Genomic DNA, 15,723 nt, shown 5'->3' with positions numbered 1-15,723 from the left:
CTCATGTAAAAGGGGGTATCAGCTACTGATTGGGATAAAGTTCAATTTTTGGTCGGAGTTTCTCTTTAAGGCCTGGTTTACACCGCACCACAGACAGTGGTAAGTGCATGGGCTTAGGACATGCTGGTTTTGTTCCCATCACAGATTGATTAAGAAGTTAATGGGGCCCTAGGCAAGGCAGTAGATTTGGGGCCCCCTTGTGGTCTTTTTGGTAAGCTGAAGTGGAGAAGGTGAAAAAGGTGGCTGGTGGGCTCCTTGACACCCACTGGGCCCCAGGCACCTGCTTAGGTTGCCTGGTGGATGATTCTGCTCTGGTTCCCATACTGGCCGTTTTGCATCCGTCCGCCATACTGTCTGCCGCTGTCCGTCTTAAAACCGATGGAAGACCAGAAGCAGTATGGGGATCCCTAATAGACTGTATAAAATGAATGTGAATCCTACTTAGCAAAATTGAGGTTTCTCATTGGTCCACCATGAACCAATGAGAATATGTTCCCTGTTGCAGTAGGATTCCCATTGGTCTTTTGCAAAATAATGGGGTTCCCCATGGTTCTTCTGCTCTCCAATTCCCTGCAGTGGACCAAAGAGTGGTGGCAAAACAAAATCCAATAAAGTGGTAAGCAAAGTATATACATTTTCCTGTTTTTTTTTTTTGGGGGGGGGGGGGGGGGTTAGGCATTAGTTATTAATTAGCACTAGTTATTAAACATTACATCCGACACATGAAATGCAGCAAACCTTACCTCCAACACATGAAGTGCAACAAACGTTACCTCTGATGCATGTAAAATGCAGCAAATGCTACCTCAGACACATGTAATGCAGCTACAGTGGGGTGGTAGGGACAATGGGTGCTGATGTGGTGGGAGAGATGGACAATGGGTTCGGGGGGGGGGGGGGGGCAGGTAAGAGTGTCACTCGGTGCTGGAAGGGAGGGTAGGAGGGTCACTGGATGCTGGTGAGGTGGGTTGTTGGGTCACTGGGTGCGGAAGGAGAGAGGAACAATGACACATTGGGTGTAACTGGGTGCCAAGGGGAGGTGTTGCTAGTGGGGTTGGAAGGTGGTTGCTTTCACAGTAGGTGAAGCTTTTCACCTTTCCATTTCATCCCCAACTACATGCCCGGCTCTTTAAGAACTCATGCAGTCACGGAGGGAGAGAGTACCCCTCTCTTAAACTTCTGCTCTGTCTGTCAGGGCGAGTCCTTTGTAGAGCAGCCATAGTCTCCATCCTCTCCCTGCTGTGCTGTCAAATAGTCCAGAAGAGGAAGAAAAAGAGTGGCAAGCCGCCCAAAGGTATGTTCCTGCAAAGGAGGGGGGGCAATCAGGGGGCAGAGCTACATGAATCAATATTAGGGGTGGAGCTACACAAAGCCATTGGAGCCTCAATCACTTTCCCCAGAGCGATACCCCTGCCATGGTGACACCTGGAGCGGCTTGCCCACCCCCCTAAGCCCCACGGCGCCACCTAGGTACGCTACTGTTGCTGGCTGATTCCTGTGGTTTAAATTACTCTATACAGAGCCAGATTCAACTAGCTGCAAATTGGAATAAAAACTATTAACGTTAAAAGGACCACTACAATGGAAAAAGTAAGCAATAAAAATCTGACAGAACCAACAGCATTTCCTGAACAGCAGTTTAACTGCAAAAATAGAACGATACCAGCCAGCCTTCCTACTCACTTACACACTTTATTGCCATTCAGGACATGGTTTTGAAAGTGAAGAGAACCCTGAGAATCCCCCATGAGGATATGGATTAGTACAAAACCTATTGGTTCTGTCAGATTTTAACAGCTTACCATTTTCACTGTAGTGGTCCTTTAAATTAAGAAAAAAAAAAAAAAGAAGGCCTTGAAGAACATGTCCAGCGTTCACAGCAGTCTAGCAAAAGTGGCATTTCAAAAAGGCGCGTGGTGATAGAGTGATCCGCAGTGCGCCTGTCACGGTCGATGCGCGGTGCTGCCGGGATGAATGCGGTTGGCTGAGGGGAGTTAATAAATAATGGACAGCTATTGTTTGGTTGCTGGTGAATTTTTTAAAGTGTCGGGAAGAAGAGAGATTAATGCGGCTCCTGTGGAATTATTACCAATTACAGCCCATTTGTTAAGACTGACACCTTCCTGGGGGCAGCAGAGACACCGGCGCTTCCCATCCAGGCCGCGGCCCGCCAGCGCTTTCCCCCCGGTTCAGTCAGGCTTTGGTTATCATCAATCACATGGAAGGGTTCCGCAGTGAGGAAGCCGCAAAGGGACGAGCGGCCTGTCAGACAGGAGTCACCTTCAACCTTTCAGCCATCTTGTGAGGCGCGGTGCCGGCTGACAGAGTGAGGCGTCACACAGGTTGCACACCTGACAGAGCAGACGATGCTTCTACCTGCAGGCCGGCTGCTTATATTCTATACACCAAAATGGAAATAAACTGTAAAGTTGCAATAAACATGAAGGAGACCCGATCATATCACTGCATTACATTGTAACGTCCGAGTGCGGCGCATTGCAGGCAAAATGGGGAGTGAGGGCGCCTGAGGCGTCACAGAAGCTTGGGCCCTCAAAGGTCCTTAATGGTTGTAGAAGGCCGCCTTCCATTTTACTGACTACGGGCTGGCGCACACCAAGAGCAGTTCTGAGAATTTTTAAAAACACTTGCGCTTTAAAAAGCGCTTGGCTAATGTATTTGAATGGGCTGGTGCACACCAGAGACATTCGTTTTTTCCCCCAAAACGCAAACTCTGCTCCTGCAGCATTTTTGCTGATCTCTGACACACATGCCTAGAATTGCCTGCAAAAATCACTTTAAAGGGAAGTCTCTGCATACAGAGGCTGGATCTGCCTATACAGCCCAGCCTCTGTTGCTATCCCAAACCCCCGTAAGGTCCCCCTGCACTCTGCAATCACTCATAAATCACAGCCATGCTGTGGGGCTGTGTTTACATCTGTAGTGTCAGTCTCAGCTGCTCCCCCGCCTCCTGCATAGCTCCAGTCCCTGCCCCCGTCCCTTCCCTCCAATCAGCAGGGAGGGAAGGGATGCAGGCGGGGACTGGAGTTCTGCAGGAGGCGGGGAGAGCAGCAGACTGACACTATAGAGATAAACACAGCCAGCTCTGACAAGCTGTTTGTCAGCAGGGTGGCTGTGATTTATGAGGGATTGCAGAGTGCAGGGGGACCTTAGGGGGGTTTGGGATAGCAACAGAGGCTGGGCTGTATAGGCAGATCCAGCCTCTGTATGCAGATAATATTCTTCAAACCCACCTCGGGTTCTCTTTAAAAAGGGTTAAGCGTTTGTTTTTACGCTAGCGCGTTTTGGTGTGCACTGGCCCTACCAGTGTATGGCCGCCTTGCGAGGCATAAAATGTAAAGCATCTTTTTTCTTAGGCGTAGCAGTTCTTGCAATCTATCAACAGCCAGAGCAAACATCATTCAAAAACAGTTGGGGGGGGGGGGGGGGGGGGGGGGAGACAAAAAAAAAACATTCCCGTTAACATTTCTGGTAATGAAATTGCTACTTATCACAGATTTTCATCGAGCTTTCGGAAGTCCTCCCCCCCCCCCCCCCCCCCCTCAAAACACAACCACACACCTGTTTTGAAACATTTAGCAATAACAAAAATCATACTGTCAAGAGACAAGACACAGAAAATGTATATTGCTCTCTTCTCCACAACAGACTCAACAGTGCCAAAGCTACGCAGTAGCAGTGTTAGGGAGTCTTGCCTAAGGTCTCCTTACTGAATAGGTGCTGGCTTACAAAACAGGAAGATTTGAGATTCTAACCCTGGTCTCCTGTGTCAGAGGCAGAGGCCAGAAACTAACACTGAAGTGAAAAAAAACAAAAACAAAAGAAAACCTTATGATATAATGACTTGTATGTGTAGTATAGATAATTAATAGAACGTAAGTAGCAAAGAAAATGGTCTCATTTTTATTTAGATAGCTTTTTTAGAACATTGCTACATTGTCATATTTGCAGTACACAAACTACACTGTATTTGAATTATGAAACAGAGCTGAACTAATGACCCTGTGATTTTCCCTGCAGCAAAACCTTATCTGACGTTGTCTTTCACCGTTTCTTTGTTGTATAAGTGCTTCAGAAAGAAGTCAGAGAGCTCAGAGAAGCTCTTTTTCATAGAGAACACCTGCAGTTTCTTAACTCTTCCTGTACTGGAAACAATGAGACTTTTTTTTGCTACTAATGTTTGATTTCTTAGCTGTACTACACATACAATGCAATGGCCTCAATTCACTAACCTTAACTCCTGTCTTTAATAACTCTTCTGAGCTGTTTTACAGTTATCACAATTATATCACCATGGTGATAACTGTAAAACAGCTCAGAAGAGTTATTAAAGACAGGAGTTAAGGTTAGTGAATTGAGGTCATATCTCATACGTTTGTTTTCACTTCAGGATTCCCTTGAACCAGTACACCATCTAGTCACTACAAACTGTCAGCCTCTAGCTACACCCAGCAGGACAAACCATAGTGACAAATCTAATGCATTAATGTCCACAATTACATCGACACTGGATGACCAGTCAAAAGCAGCACTCCGTTATAAAGAGTCAACCTCCGATGGCAGATCTGCTATAGCCATTGTGGTCATGTAAGGTTCTCCGGTTGGGGCAGGCGTCAGGGCCCTGTGACATCACATCGCCCTGTGTGTTGTGCAGTTGAATCAGTGCGACACGCAAAAAGAGAGAGTGTGGCCAAGAACATCCTACAACTGTGTAGCAGTCTCACACTGTGGGGTGACAATTTGTGCTGCATTTTGTCACAGTGAAGTGGTTTTGGTTTCATGTGCTCACTTTTGCTAGTAATCGTATATCAATAAGCCATTATATAATTAAGAACGGTTCTTTGCAGGTTGTCTGGGGTTTTCTTCCTTGCTAAATCTGTCGGCTCCCTTCTCTCTGGGCTGTGTGTAAAACCATTTCAGCCCATTAACCCCCTTGGCGGTATAAAAAAATCCGCCAGGGGGCAGCGCAGCAGTTTTTTTTTAATTATTTTTTTTTTAAATGATGTAGCGAGCCGAGGGCTCGCTACATGATAGCCGCTGCTCAGCGGCATCCCCCCAGCCCCGCCGATCGCCTCCGGCGATAGGCGATCAGGAAATCCCGTTCAAAGAACGGGATTTCCTGGAGGGCTTCCCCCGTCGCCATGGCGACGGGGCGGAATGACGTCACCGACGTCAGCGACGTCGGGACGTCATTGGGAGACCCGATCCACCCCTCGGCGCTGCCTGGCACTGATTGGCCAGGCAGCGCTCGGGGTCTGGGGGGGGGGGGCCGCGCGCCGCACCGGATAGCGGCGATCGGGCGCGCGGCGGCGGCGATCGGGGTGCTGGCGCAGCTAGCAAAGTGCTAGCTGCGTCCAGCAAAAAAAAAAATGAAGTAAATCGGCCCAGCAGGGCCTGAGCGGCACCCTCCGGCGGCTTACCCCGTGTCACACACGGGGTTACCGCCAAGGAGGTTAAAGGGAACCTAAACAGAGGGATATGGATGTTTCCCTGTTAAACAATACCAGTTGCCTGGCAGTCCTGCTGATCTCTTTGGCTGCAGTAGTGGCTGGATTAGCTGCATGCTTGTGTGGGATTCAGTCTGACTTCAGTCAGAGCACCTGATCTGCATGCTTGTTGAGGGGCTGTGGCTGAAAGTATTAGAGGCACAGGATCAGCAGGAGAGTCGGGCAACTGGTATTATTTTAAAAGGAAAAATCCATATCCTTCTCAGTTTAGGTTCCCTTTATATCAGAGCAGCTTCACAGACCAGAGAACCCCGCCCACATCATGGCAGCGGAGAATTCTTACTACTTTAGGAAGGGAGGAGACACAAACTACTGCAGAGAAATGTATACGTTGTGAGAGGGGAGGAGAAAACCTACTGCATAGAAAGCTCACCATTGTGGGAGCTGGGGAGGAGACACAGACTACTGCAGGGAGATCTCACCATTGTGGGAGGGGAGGAGACACAAACTACTGCAGGGAGATCTCACCATTGTGGGAGGGGAGGAGACACAGACTACTGCAGGGAGATCTCACCATTGTGGGAGGGGAGGAGACACAGACTACTGCACTCAGATCTCACCATTGTGGGAGGGGAGGAGACACAGACTACTGCAGGGAGATCTCACCATTGTGGGAGGGGAGGAGACACAGACTACTGCAGGAAGATCTCACCATTGTGGGAGGGGAGGAAATACAGACTACTGCAGGGAGATCTCACCATTGTGGGAGGGGAGGAGACACAGACTACTGCAGGGAGATCTCACCATTGTGGGAGGGGAGGAGACACAGACTACTGCAGGGAGATCTCACCATTGTGGGAGGGGAGGAGACACAAACTACTGCAGGGAGATCTCACCATTATGGGAGGGGAGGAGACACAAACTACTGCAGGCAGATCTCACCATTGTGGGAGGGGAGGAGACACAGACTACTGCAGGGAGATCTCACTGTTATGGGAGGGGAGGATACACAAACAACTGCAGGCAGATCTCACCATTTTGGGAGGGGAGGACACACAAACCACTGCAGGGAAATCTCACTATTGGATGTGAGGAGACATGAACCACTGCAGGGAAATCGCACTATTGGAGGTGAGGAGACATGAACCACTGCAGGGAAATCTCACTATTGGAGGTGAGGAGACATGAACCACTGCAGGGAAATCTCACTATTGGAGTTGAGGGGACATGAACCACTGCAGGGAAATCTCACTATTGGAGGTGAGGGGACATGAACCACTGCAGGGAAATCTCACTATTGGAGGTGAGGAGACATGAACCACTAGGGATTTACATAAAATGGTGTTCTGGGCTAAGCCTAAGATTAATGTAGGGCACCTCACACTGCACTAGCAGTAAGTGTGTGACTACTATAGTCCCTGACTTGTGAAGCCCCTAAGAAGCTTTGGGCCCTGGGAAATTGTCCAGTTTGACCCTTTGGAAGTCCCGGCCCTGTGGGCCACTGCATGGGTATCTTACCATTCTGGGAGGACACACAAACTACTGCAGGGAGATGCAGAACATATACTTCTACAGAAGATTTTTTTTACCATTGCCGTTTCATGAAATGTAATTAGTAGGTTGGTTAACAACCCTCCAACAGAGAACCAAATACCAACCGTAAGCTAAAATAGAGATCTATTACGTGAAAACAGCCTAAAAAAGTTAAACTAGGGAACAAATTTAGCCCTTTATAGCAGACTTGAGCTAAGAACTTTATCTCTGCTCTAAAAGATAAGCAACAGCTTAACAACCTGTAAAGAAAAACATTTGTTATAGCTTACAGCACTCATGCAATAAATCTGCAGTGTGTCTACCTTCTGGTTTCATGGAAGCAGACAAAGGGTTAACATCCTGTGTTTACATATTAGCGGTGTCTGTAGAGGACAGCTGGGAGATCAAATTACACTTGTGATTACTTGAAGAGGGCGAATTAAACAGGCTCTGCTCTCTAAAAACACACAGGAAGCATTTCTCTTGGTTTCCATGTGTCCTGTGCAATAGTGCAGGTCCACTTTAAAGGACACCCGAGGAGAAAATAAACTAATGAAATAAATATTTGTATGTATCCCCCTTCTCCTAAAAATGACAGTTTTATATTTAAATCTACTTTTTACTGTTGTACTGTTTTTGCTTAATGACACATTCATTGAAGTATGCCAGAGCTAAAATCTATGAACTATTGAACCTTCTTATCTCTTTCTTGCTCTCAGAAGCCATTTTCTGCTAGGAAAGGGTTTTATAGCTGGAATTTCTTATCAGCGAGGGTCACACTGTAGTCTGACCCAGTCCAGCCCCTGGCAGTCGTTCTGTGGCTTCGCTGCAGCTCTGGTGGCTCCCGGTCTTCCCCGCTACAGAAGCCGACCTTTCCGGGTCGGCTTCTTCTGCGCTCCACTGCGCGGGTCATGTGGTCTGGCCAACGTCATCAGGATTGTACTGCGCAGGCGCAGTACTGCGCCTGCGCAGTACAATCCTGATGACGTCGGCCGGATCACGTGACCCGCGCCGTGGAGTGCACAAGAAGCCAACCTGGTGAGGTCGGCTTCTGCAGCGAAGGACACCGGGAGCCACCGGAGCTGCGGCAAGGGCACAGGACGGCTGCCAGGGGCTGGAGGAAGCCCCAGATAAGTGGAGTTTTTTTTTTTTTTTTTAGCTTGGATGTTTTAAGGTAAACAAAAGCAAGTTTTACAATAGCCCAATCACAGATGAAATGTCCAACTTCCTTGCCTCTGCCGGTCACTGGAGAGCACAGGGAGAAAAGCAAGAGATGAGCTCCATATCGTGACACATGAGAAGCCTGTCTCCCCTCCCAACAGCGGTCCCTAGTGGCAGCAGCAGCTGATGCGGAATCCGCAGCCTGCATTAGCTGAAGTCTAATTTCACGTGACAATAAGTACCCAATTCTTAAGGCTCGATTCCACAAGCTTCACCTAGCCAACATTTTACATCTCGTCACAGGTGCCTTTATCTATTAATCCGGCTCCACCAGCCGCAAAACAAATCCATCCTAGTCAGAAGCAGGACGGAGCTGCCACAACAACTCCCTGGTTTTGGTTGACATGACAAGGGCCGCATTTCAGTTTATACAACAAACCGAGAACCGCTCAACATCTCAAATGGTTATTTTGCTACAACTGCCACTTACCGTGGAATAAAAAGGCTTTGCTGCCATTGTGCGTGCCAAATACTTGCGTGACACCCCGCGTGCTGTTGTCGAGCTGTAGTTCCGAGATGATGTCAATTTGCAGATCTGGGTCTGTTCCAAGTCCAATCACTGAAACAACGAGAGAGGAAAACTGGTTATATAGAGGAAGAAAAAAACCATGGAGAATGGACGGTGGCAAAATCAAGCTATTTTATCCAACAATATCACAAACAGACATCTTGCTCCAACCTTGTCATTACAAGAGCATTGTGGCGTCATTAGACAGTAGTGGAGCTGTCAGCAATACCATCTCAGAAAAAAAAAAAAAAAAACACATATATAAGTAGATAAATACTAGCTCTACTCGGAGCAGTGCTTTTCAGCGCTGCTAGATTTGGGCGCAGCCAGCGCCGCCATAGACTGTAATGGGAATCAGTCTATAGCGGCGCTCAGTGAGGAAGGTCGGCTCCGTCAGAAGACGGAGCCGAAGTTGCTTAAAAAACACAATAATTCGGCCTCCAGCAATCGCTGGAAGCCGAATTATTTCATTCCCCCACTATCCATGTCGGCCTGGAGGGGGAATAGTAATTAAAACGCCCCGGACTTGTGCAGAAGCAGGACCAGCCATTTAACAGCTGGATCCTGCGCCCAAGTCCACCAGCGCCGTATTCAAATGTACGCAGCTCTACTTACATAACATATGTATTGCACTGTCCACGTTTTGATTTTAGTAATTTTTTTCTATAGTAAAAAAAGAAAAAAAAATCCTTATGGTGCCCATACACGGTACAATTTTTTTCATCCAATTTTACCATTTCTATGTAATAGGAGGGAACTGCCTAAATTATCCTTTAAGTATATTCACTTAATTTACCCTTATACTACATAGAAATGGTAAGATTGGATGAAAAAAATTGTACCATGTATGGGCACTATTAGGATTCTCCATCTTAACGGTGTCTATTTTAAAGCCAATCCTGATGTCATTTCCTCTCTTACTCTCCTCTGCTTGATTGTGTATGCATTGCCCGCCCTCCTCCCAGTGTTCAGGCACTCCCATCCAGCTCTGCAATAGAAAGTGCATTCTGGATTGCATGAGAAATATTGGCCAATCAGAGAGGAACGGGAAGGGAAAACAGGAGGGAAAGAGGCTTCAGCCAATTAGGCTGCATTAGTTAAGTCTGAGGGGAAAGTAAAGAAGCAAAAAAAAAAATTCCCTGCAACTTCCTGTGTGGCATTGTACCAAATAATAGCCACGGAAGCTGGGGAATGTTTTATGGATAAGAAAACCGAGATTTTTGTAACTTTTAGATTGCCTTATTAGCATCCTTATTACTAGTTTACCAGATAAATAAAAAAATAAAGCATTGATTTTTTATTTTATGCCCGACAGTTACACTTTATAGGGGCACTATCACAAAAAATTGTAAAATTATTAATACATATAAAATGTACATTTCTCCTAGGGTAAAATGCACTATAAATTAGCCTTTTCCTAAGTTGCTTTCACTTTTGGTAGGTAGTAACAAGCTGACATATCTGACAGGTTTTGGACTTGTTTATATCCTCATAGGGGATTGTCAGAATTACCTTTTTCTTTACAAAAGTAATGATCTTGGTAATGATCTTAACAAAGATGTCAGCCAGCTGCACTAAGGTGGTCATACGTCAAGCGTCTAGCAGCTGATCGACCATCCGATACCATTATCATAATCTAATGCAAATCTGAGCATGCGCGGTGGAAACTGCATGTGTTATAGCAGGGGTCAGGAACCTTTTTGGCTGAGAGAGCCATAAACACCACATATCTTAAAAAGTAATTCTGTGAGAGCCATACAATAGGTTTAAAACTGGGAAAGTGCGCATGCGCAGCAGAGGGCTTACGTCCCTGTTGCCAAGGTGATGGGTATACAGTTGATCCACCGGGCAGCGGAAGTGTCAGACACGTCTTAAGCTTTTCTTGCGTTTCAGCAACATCAGCAATTTCCCTGAGAGCCAGACAGGAGAAATACCAACTAACAGCTTGTACCATTAGCTAGCTGACTTGGGGGTTGATTCACTTTGTAGGACGAGATCCCTACTTGTCAAGTGACAGGCAGCCTATTGGGCCGATCAAGAGTGGGGATCTCATCCTACAAAGTCACTGGACCTGACAGGGTCCAGGGTGGGACAATTGGTGCAGCTGTTCGTTTTGGGGGGAGCAAGTTAGTAGTGCATGCTATAGCAGTAGTGAGTAAGCTGAGCTGCTTGATCAGCTTAGTGAATCAACCCCTACTGATTTGTATGTGAGCCAGATGCAGCCATCAAAAGAGCCACATCTGGCTCCCGAGCCATCGGTTCCCTAACCCTGTGTTATAGGGAGAAGCGACGAACAGAGTGGAACCCCCAGTGTTGTCCCCCTAGTGTAAAATGTTCACAGGGAACATTTTTATTGGGGGAACAGCGTCTGGGGGCAGCGAGGTGGAAGATGTGCCGTCACAAGCCCAATTCCTAAGATATTTCATGCTGAATTTGATCAGAAATCAGAAACAAGCATTTGGGACCACTAACGGATGAAAATCTAACCAATCCAATCAGATGAATGAAATGGATTCAATTTGTGGATTGATCCAGTCACTCTGATCAGGTTGGTTAGGAGATTTTTCTCGCTAGTGGTCCCGAACGATCATTTCTGATTGTTCGTACAAATTACTAGAAGCAAATGATTGCTCAGCAAATTGTATAGTTCGTGGCAACATTAAGGCAACTTTTCCACTGTATCCGTATCACAGAGTTTCTACGCATGCAAATTCCAAAGCAAAATTGCAGCCTATTGAAATCAATAAGTAGCTTCCTATTTGCGTGAGGTGAAAAAAAAAAAAAAAAATAGAGTGTGAGGCATTTTTTTCGGGTTTGTAGTCATGCTAGGGGGACCAGAGGCATACTCACATCAGCACAAGTACCAGCTGTGGAAATGAGGCCTTGTAATGTGTGTGGCGTGAGACTCATTGGCCAACTCTCACCATCTCCAGTCATGTGATTCTGGTGTCAGGATTAGGGGGGCACCATCCCTTATCAATAAGACTAGAACTGCTTTTTCTGTGAGAAAGGCAAAAGTGGAGCTCAAGCCCAGGGAAGGACTATGCTAGTTGCCTATAGCAACCAGTTCTAAATCTCATTTAATTTGCATATCAGCACTGTAGCCATGACAGCTGGAAGCAAGACAGACATTTCCGAGGAACCCAAAAGCCTTTCCACATACCCTGAGGAAGGCAAATGCAGTGCGCAGAGTTACTGATGGAGTGATTTCTACTGCTTTTGACTGTACTTCTATATTAGTACATACTAGTCTGTGGTGACGTGACTGTTGGCAATTTAATTGTTTTCAATAGCAGAATGCTAGAATTAAATACAAAAAAATTGCTCCAAGTAAGGAGGAACTAAATAGTGTATAAGGGGGACTAATTACATATTGATGCAACAGATGTTTACGGCTACTTTCACATATGGTGCAGTGCGATTGTCCTGTGGAAGGAGATCCCAGGGGCAGGATATTTGCTCCGCACCTTGTCCCCATGAACATTACCCTGCGGAAGACTGCGCCGACAGGTTAATATGCATAGCTCCGCCCCCTTCTGGACAGGAAGTACCTGCCCCTGCCCACTGCAACCGCGGTCGTGCTTTAACACATATCGAGTTGCGATTGACTAGCATTGCTGCATAATCCGTATGGTAGCCACTACAGAGTTTGCAGCGGCCTTACGTCGATTTCACTACTTCCGTTGCACTGCGTTGCCACAGTATGCAAGTCCCCATAGACTTACATTGCTCTTGCAATGAGCTGTGGCTAGGGGAGAGTACTGCAACATGGTGTAGCGCTCCATACATGAAAGGGGCCTAAAGGTCTATTTTGCTTCACTTATTGGGTGAAATACTGAACCACTGTCGCAAAAATCTTAGAATTTTAAAAATATATGTAAGCATATACATATGAGAAGTACATTTCTTCCGGAGTAAAATGAGCCATAAATTTCTTTTCTCCTATGTTGCTGTCACTTACAGGAGGTAGTAGAAGTCTGACAGAATCAACAGGTTTTCCTCATCTCCTCATGGGAGGGTTTTTGGGGCTTTCTTTATTTTCAAAAGCACTTCATGAAAGGCAGTTGCTTCATCCAACTGCCCAAAAAAAGTGTATGGTGAGCAGGGAGGCTGGCCAGCATCTTTGTCTAAATCTTTTTCAGGGAGCGTCTTTATAAAGAATAAAGGCCATGCTGTGAATCCCCTATGGAGAGATGGACTAGCCCAAAACCTGTTGGTAATGTCAGGTTTCTACTCTGGAAAAAAGTACTTACTTGTATGTTTACATACATTTGAAATTTAAAGATTTTTACTACAGTGGTCCTTTAACCTCCCTGGCGGTAAGCCCGAGCTGAGCTTGGGCTAAGCCGCCGTGGAGGATTTCTCAGGCATCATTTTTTTTTTTTGTTACACGCAGCTAGCACTTTACTAGCTGCGTGTACAAACCGATCGCCTCCGCGCCGATTCGCCGCAACCCTTTGCGCAGCCTGGTCAATCACCGCCAGGCAGCGCTAAGGGGTGGATCGGGACTCCCTCCTACGCCATGACGTGGATGACGTCATCCGGATCGCCGCCATGGCGACGGGGGAAGCCAAACAGGAATTCCCCTTCTGAACGGGATTTCCTGTTTCCTCTGATCGCCGGCGGCGATTGGAAGGGGAGGGGGGATGCTGCTGCACAGCGGCTATCATGTAGCTAGCGCTAGGCTAACTACAAAAAGTGCTGCACCGCCCCCCTGGCGATTTTATTGTAACACCAGGGGGGATAAAGGAGGAACTTTAACCAAGGCTTAAATTTAATTCCAATCAGTAGCCAATACCCCCTTAGTCAGGAAGTGAACTCTTTGACCCGGAAAAGAATAAATACAATGTATTTCTTCCTAAAAGCGCTCGGGAAATCACTATACAAAGCGCTTTTTGAAGTGCTAAGCGATTTCCCTATACCTTCCATTGAGCCAAAGCGCTCAGAAAATACAAAAGTACAGGCAGTGCTTTGGTGAGCGTAAAGCAATCGAAACGTGCAGATGTGAACACTCTCATAGGGAATCATTGCACAAGCGCTTTTAGGGCGAATTTCAAAATCACCGGCGCTTGGGTGGGGAACGCTCACAGTGTGAACAAGCACTAACTGAACACATTTGCTTATTCATGCAATAGACTAGTCAGCCAGTCATGTAATAGGACTGCAGTGCATTCAAGGATACCCGAACTGACATGTGACATTATGAGATAGACGTGTATGTACAGCGCCTAGCACACATATAACTATGCGGTGTTCCTTTTTTCTTCCTCTGTCTGAAAGTTAAATATCAAGTATGTAAGTGGCTGGCTCAGTCCTGACTCAGACAGGAAGTGACTACAGTGTGACCCTCACTGATAAGAAATTCCAACTATAAAACACTTTCCTAGCAGAAAATGGCTTCTGAGAGCAGGAAAGAGATAAAAAAATTGGAATTTTTTATCAGTGAGGGTCACACCGTAGTCACTTCCTGTCTGAGTCAGGACTGAGCCAGCCACTTACATACCTGATATTTAACTCTTTCAGACAGAAAAAAAAGGAGCACAGCCTAGTTATTTGTGTGCTAGGCACTGTACATGCACGTCTATCTCATGTCACATGTCACTTCGGGTATCCTTTAAGCATGCAGGTCAGAAGCTTCAGTTATCACTCATATCAACATTAGAAAGGTAAAAATGTGACCCCAATGACCTGACTTAGCCCTTGGGGCTGAATGGGCTGGTCTGATTATTTCTATACCTGATGATCTCCTGGGATTTTCTAACACAACAGTCTCTAGAGTTCACTCCTCAAAATAGTGTGAAAAACAGAACATCCAGTAAATGGCAATTCCACAGACAGCTATGCCTTGTCGATGAAAGAGGTCAGAAGAGAAATGGCTAGGCTGGTCCTAGCTGAGATTAAAGGGAACCTGTAGAGAGAAGGATATGGAGGCTGCCATATTTATTTCCTTTTAAGCAATACCAGTTGCCTGGCAGCCCTGCTGATCCTCTGCCTCTAATACTATTAGTCATAGCCCCTGAACAAGTATGCAGCAGATCAGGTTTTTCAGACTTTAAAGTCAGAGCTGACAAGACTAGCTGCATGCTTGTTTCTGGTGTTATTCAGATACTACTACAGAGAAATAGCCCAGCAGTGCTGCCAGGCAACTGTTATTGATTAAAAGGAAATAAATATGGCAGCCTCCGTATACCTCTTACTACAGTTCCCCTTTAAGTCAAACATCTGATCTGCTGCATGCTTGTTCAGGGGCTATGGCTACAAATATCAGAAGCAGTGGTTCATCAGGACAGCCAGGCAATTTGCATTATTTAAAAGGAAGTAAATATGGCAGCCTCTGCACATCTCTCACTTCAGTTTTCTTTTAAATGACAACTAAAGTCAGAAGGATATGGCTGCCATATGTATTTCCTTTTAAGCAATACCAGTTGCCTGGCAGTCCTTCTGATCCTCTGCCTCTAATACTTTCACCCATAGACCCTGAACAAGCAGGCAGATCAGACGTTTCTGGCATTATTGTCATATCTGACAGGTTTGTTTCTGGTGTTATTCAGACAATACCGCAGCCAAATAGATCAGCAGGGCTGCCAGGCAGCTAGCATTGTTTAAAAGGAAAGCCTCCATATTCTTCTCACTTCAGTTGTCCTATAAGATTGGATGACAGGTAAAGTGATAGCACAGTGCAGGGGAAGAGGTCAGGTTAGTCTGCAGGAAGGGATTTGGCAACGCTCAGGAACACATGATAACTGAGGAAGACCAGATACCGAGTTTTCATGAGAAAGCCGGAAATGCTGTATCCAGTTTGCTTGCACAGAGATGGGTAGATTCTGAATCATTTTACGGCATCAATTTCTGGCAGATTTGATCAACTGATTCAACTGGCCAGATTTCAATGAAAAAAATCCAATCATTAAGTGTATAGTCACATTAAAGCAGACTTGAACTCTGAACTTCCTCTCTGCTCTACAAGATAAGCAACAGCATAATAACCTGTAGGCT

The 15,723-nt window shown here is 46.2% G+C and overlaps 1 protein-coding gene across 5 annotated transcripts in view; it reads right to left on the bottom strand.

The window, feature by feature from the left end:
* Positions 1–15,723, bottom strand: part of NELL1 (neural EGFL like 1) — a 1,178,134-nt gene that overhangs the window by 1,059,739 nt on the left and 102,672 nt on the right. For all 5 annotated transcript variants that reach the window (XM_068260436.1, XM_068260433.1, XM_068260432.1 and 2 more), the window contains one exon: positions 8,650–8,778. In XM_068260436.1, the coding sequence (XP_068116537.1) occupies positions 8,650–8,778 (129 nt within the window). The remainder of the gene's footprint in view (positions 1–8,649; positions 8,779–15,723) is intronic.

This window comes from Hyperolius riggenbachi, chromosome 11 (assembly GCF_040937935.1).
Source record: "Hyperolius riggenbachi isolate aHypRig1 chromosome 11, aHypRig1.pri, whole genome shotgun sequence".
Taxonomy (NCBI): domain Eukaryota; kingdom Metazoa; phylum Chordata; class Amphibia; order Anura; family Hyperoliidae; genus Hyperolius; species Hyperolius riggenbachi.
Note: the sequence above shows the minus strand (reverse complement) of the source record. Positions and strands in the feature narration are given on the sequence as shown.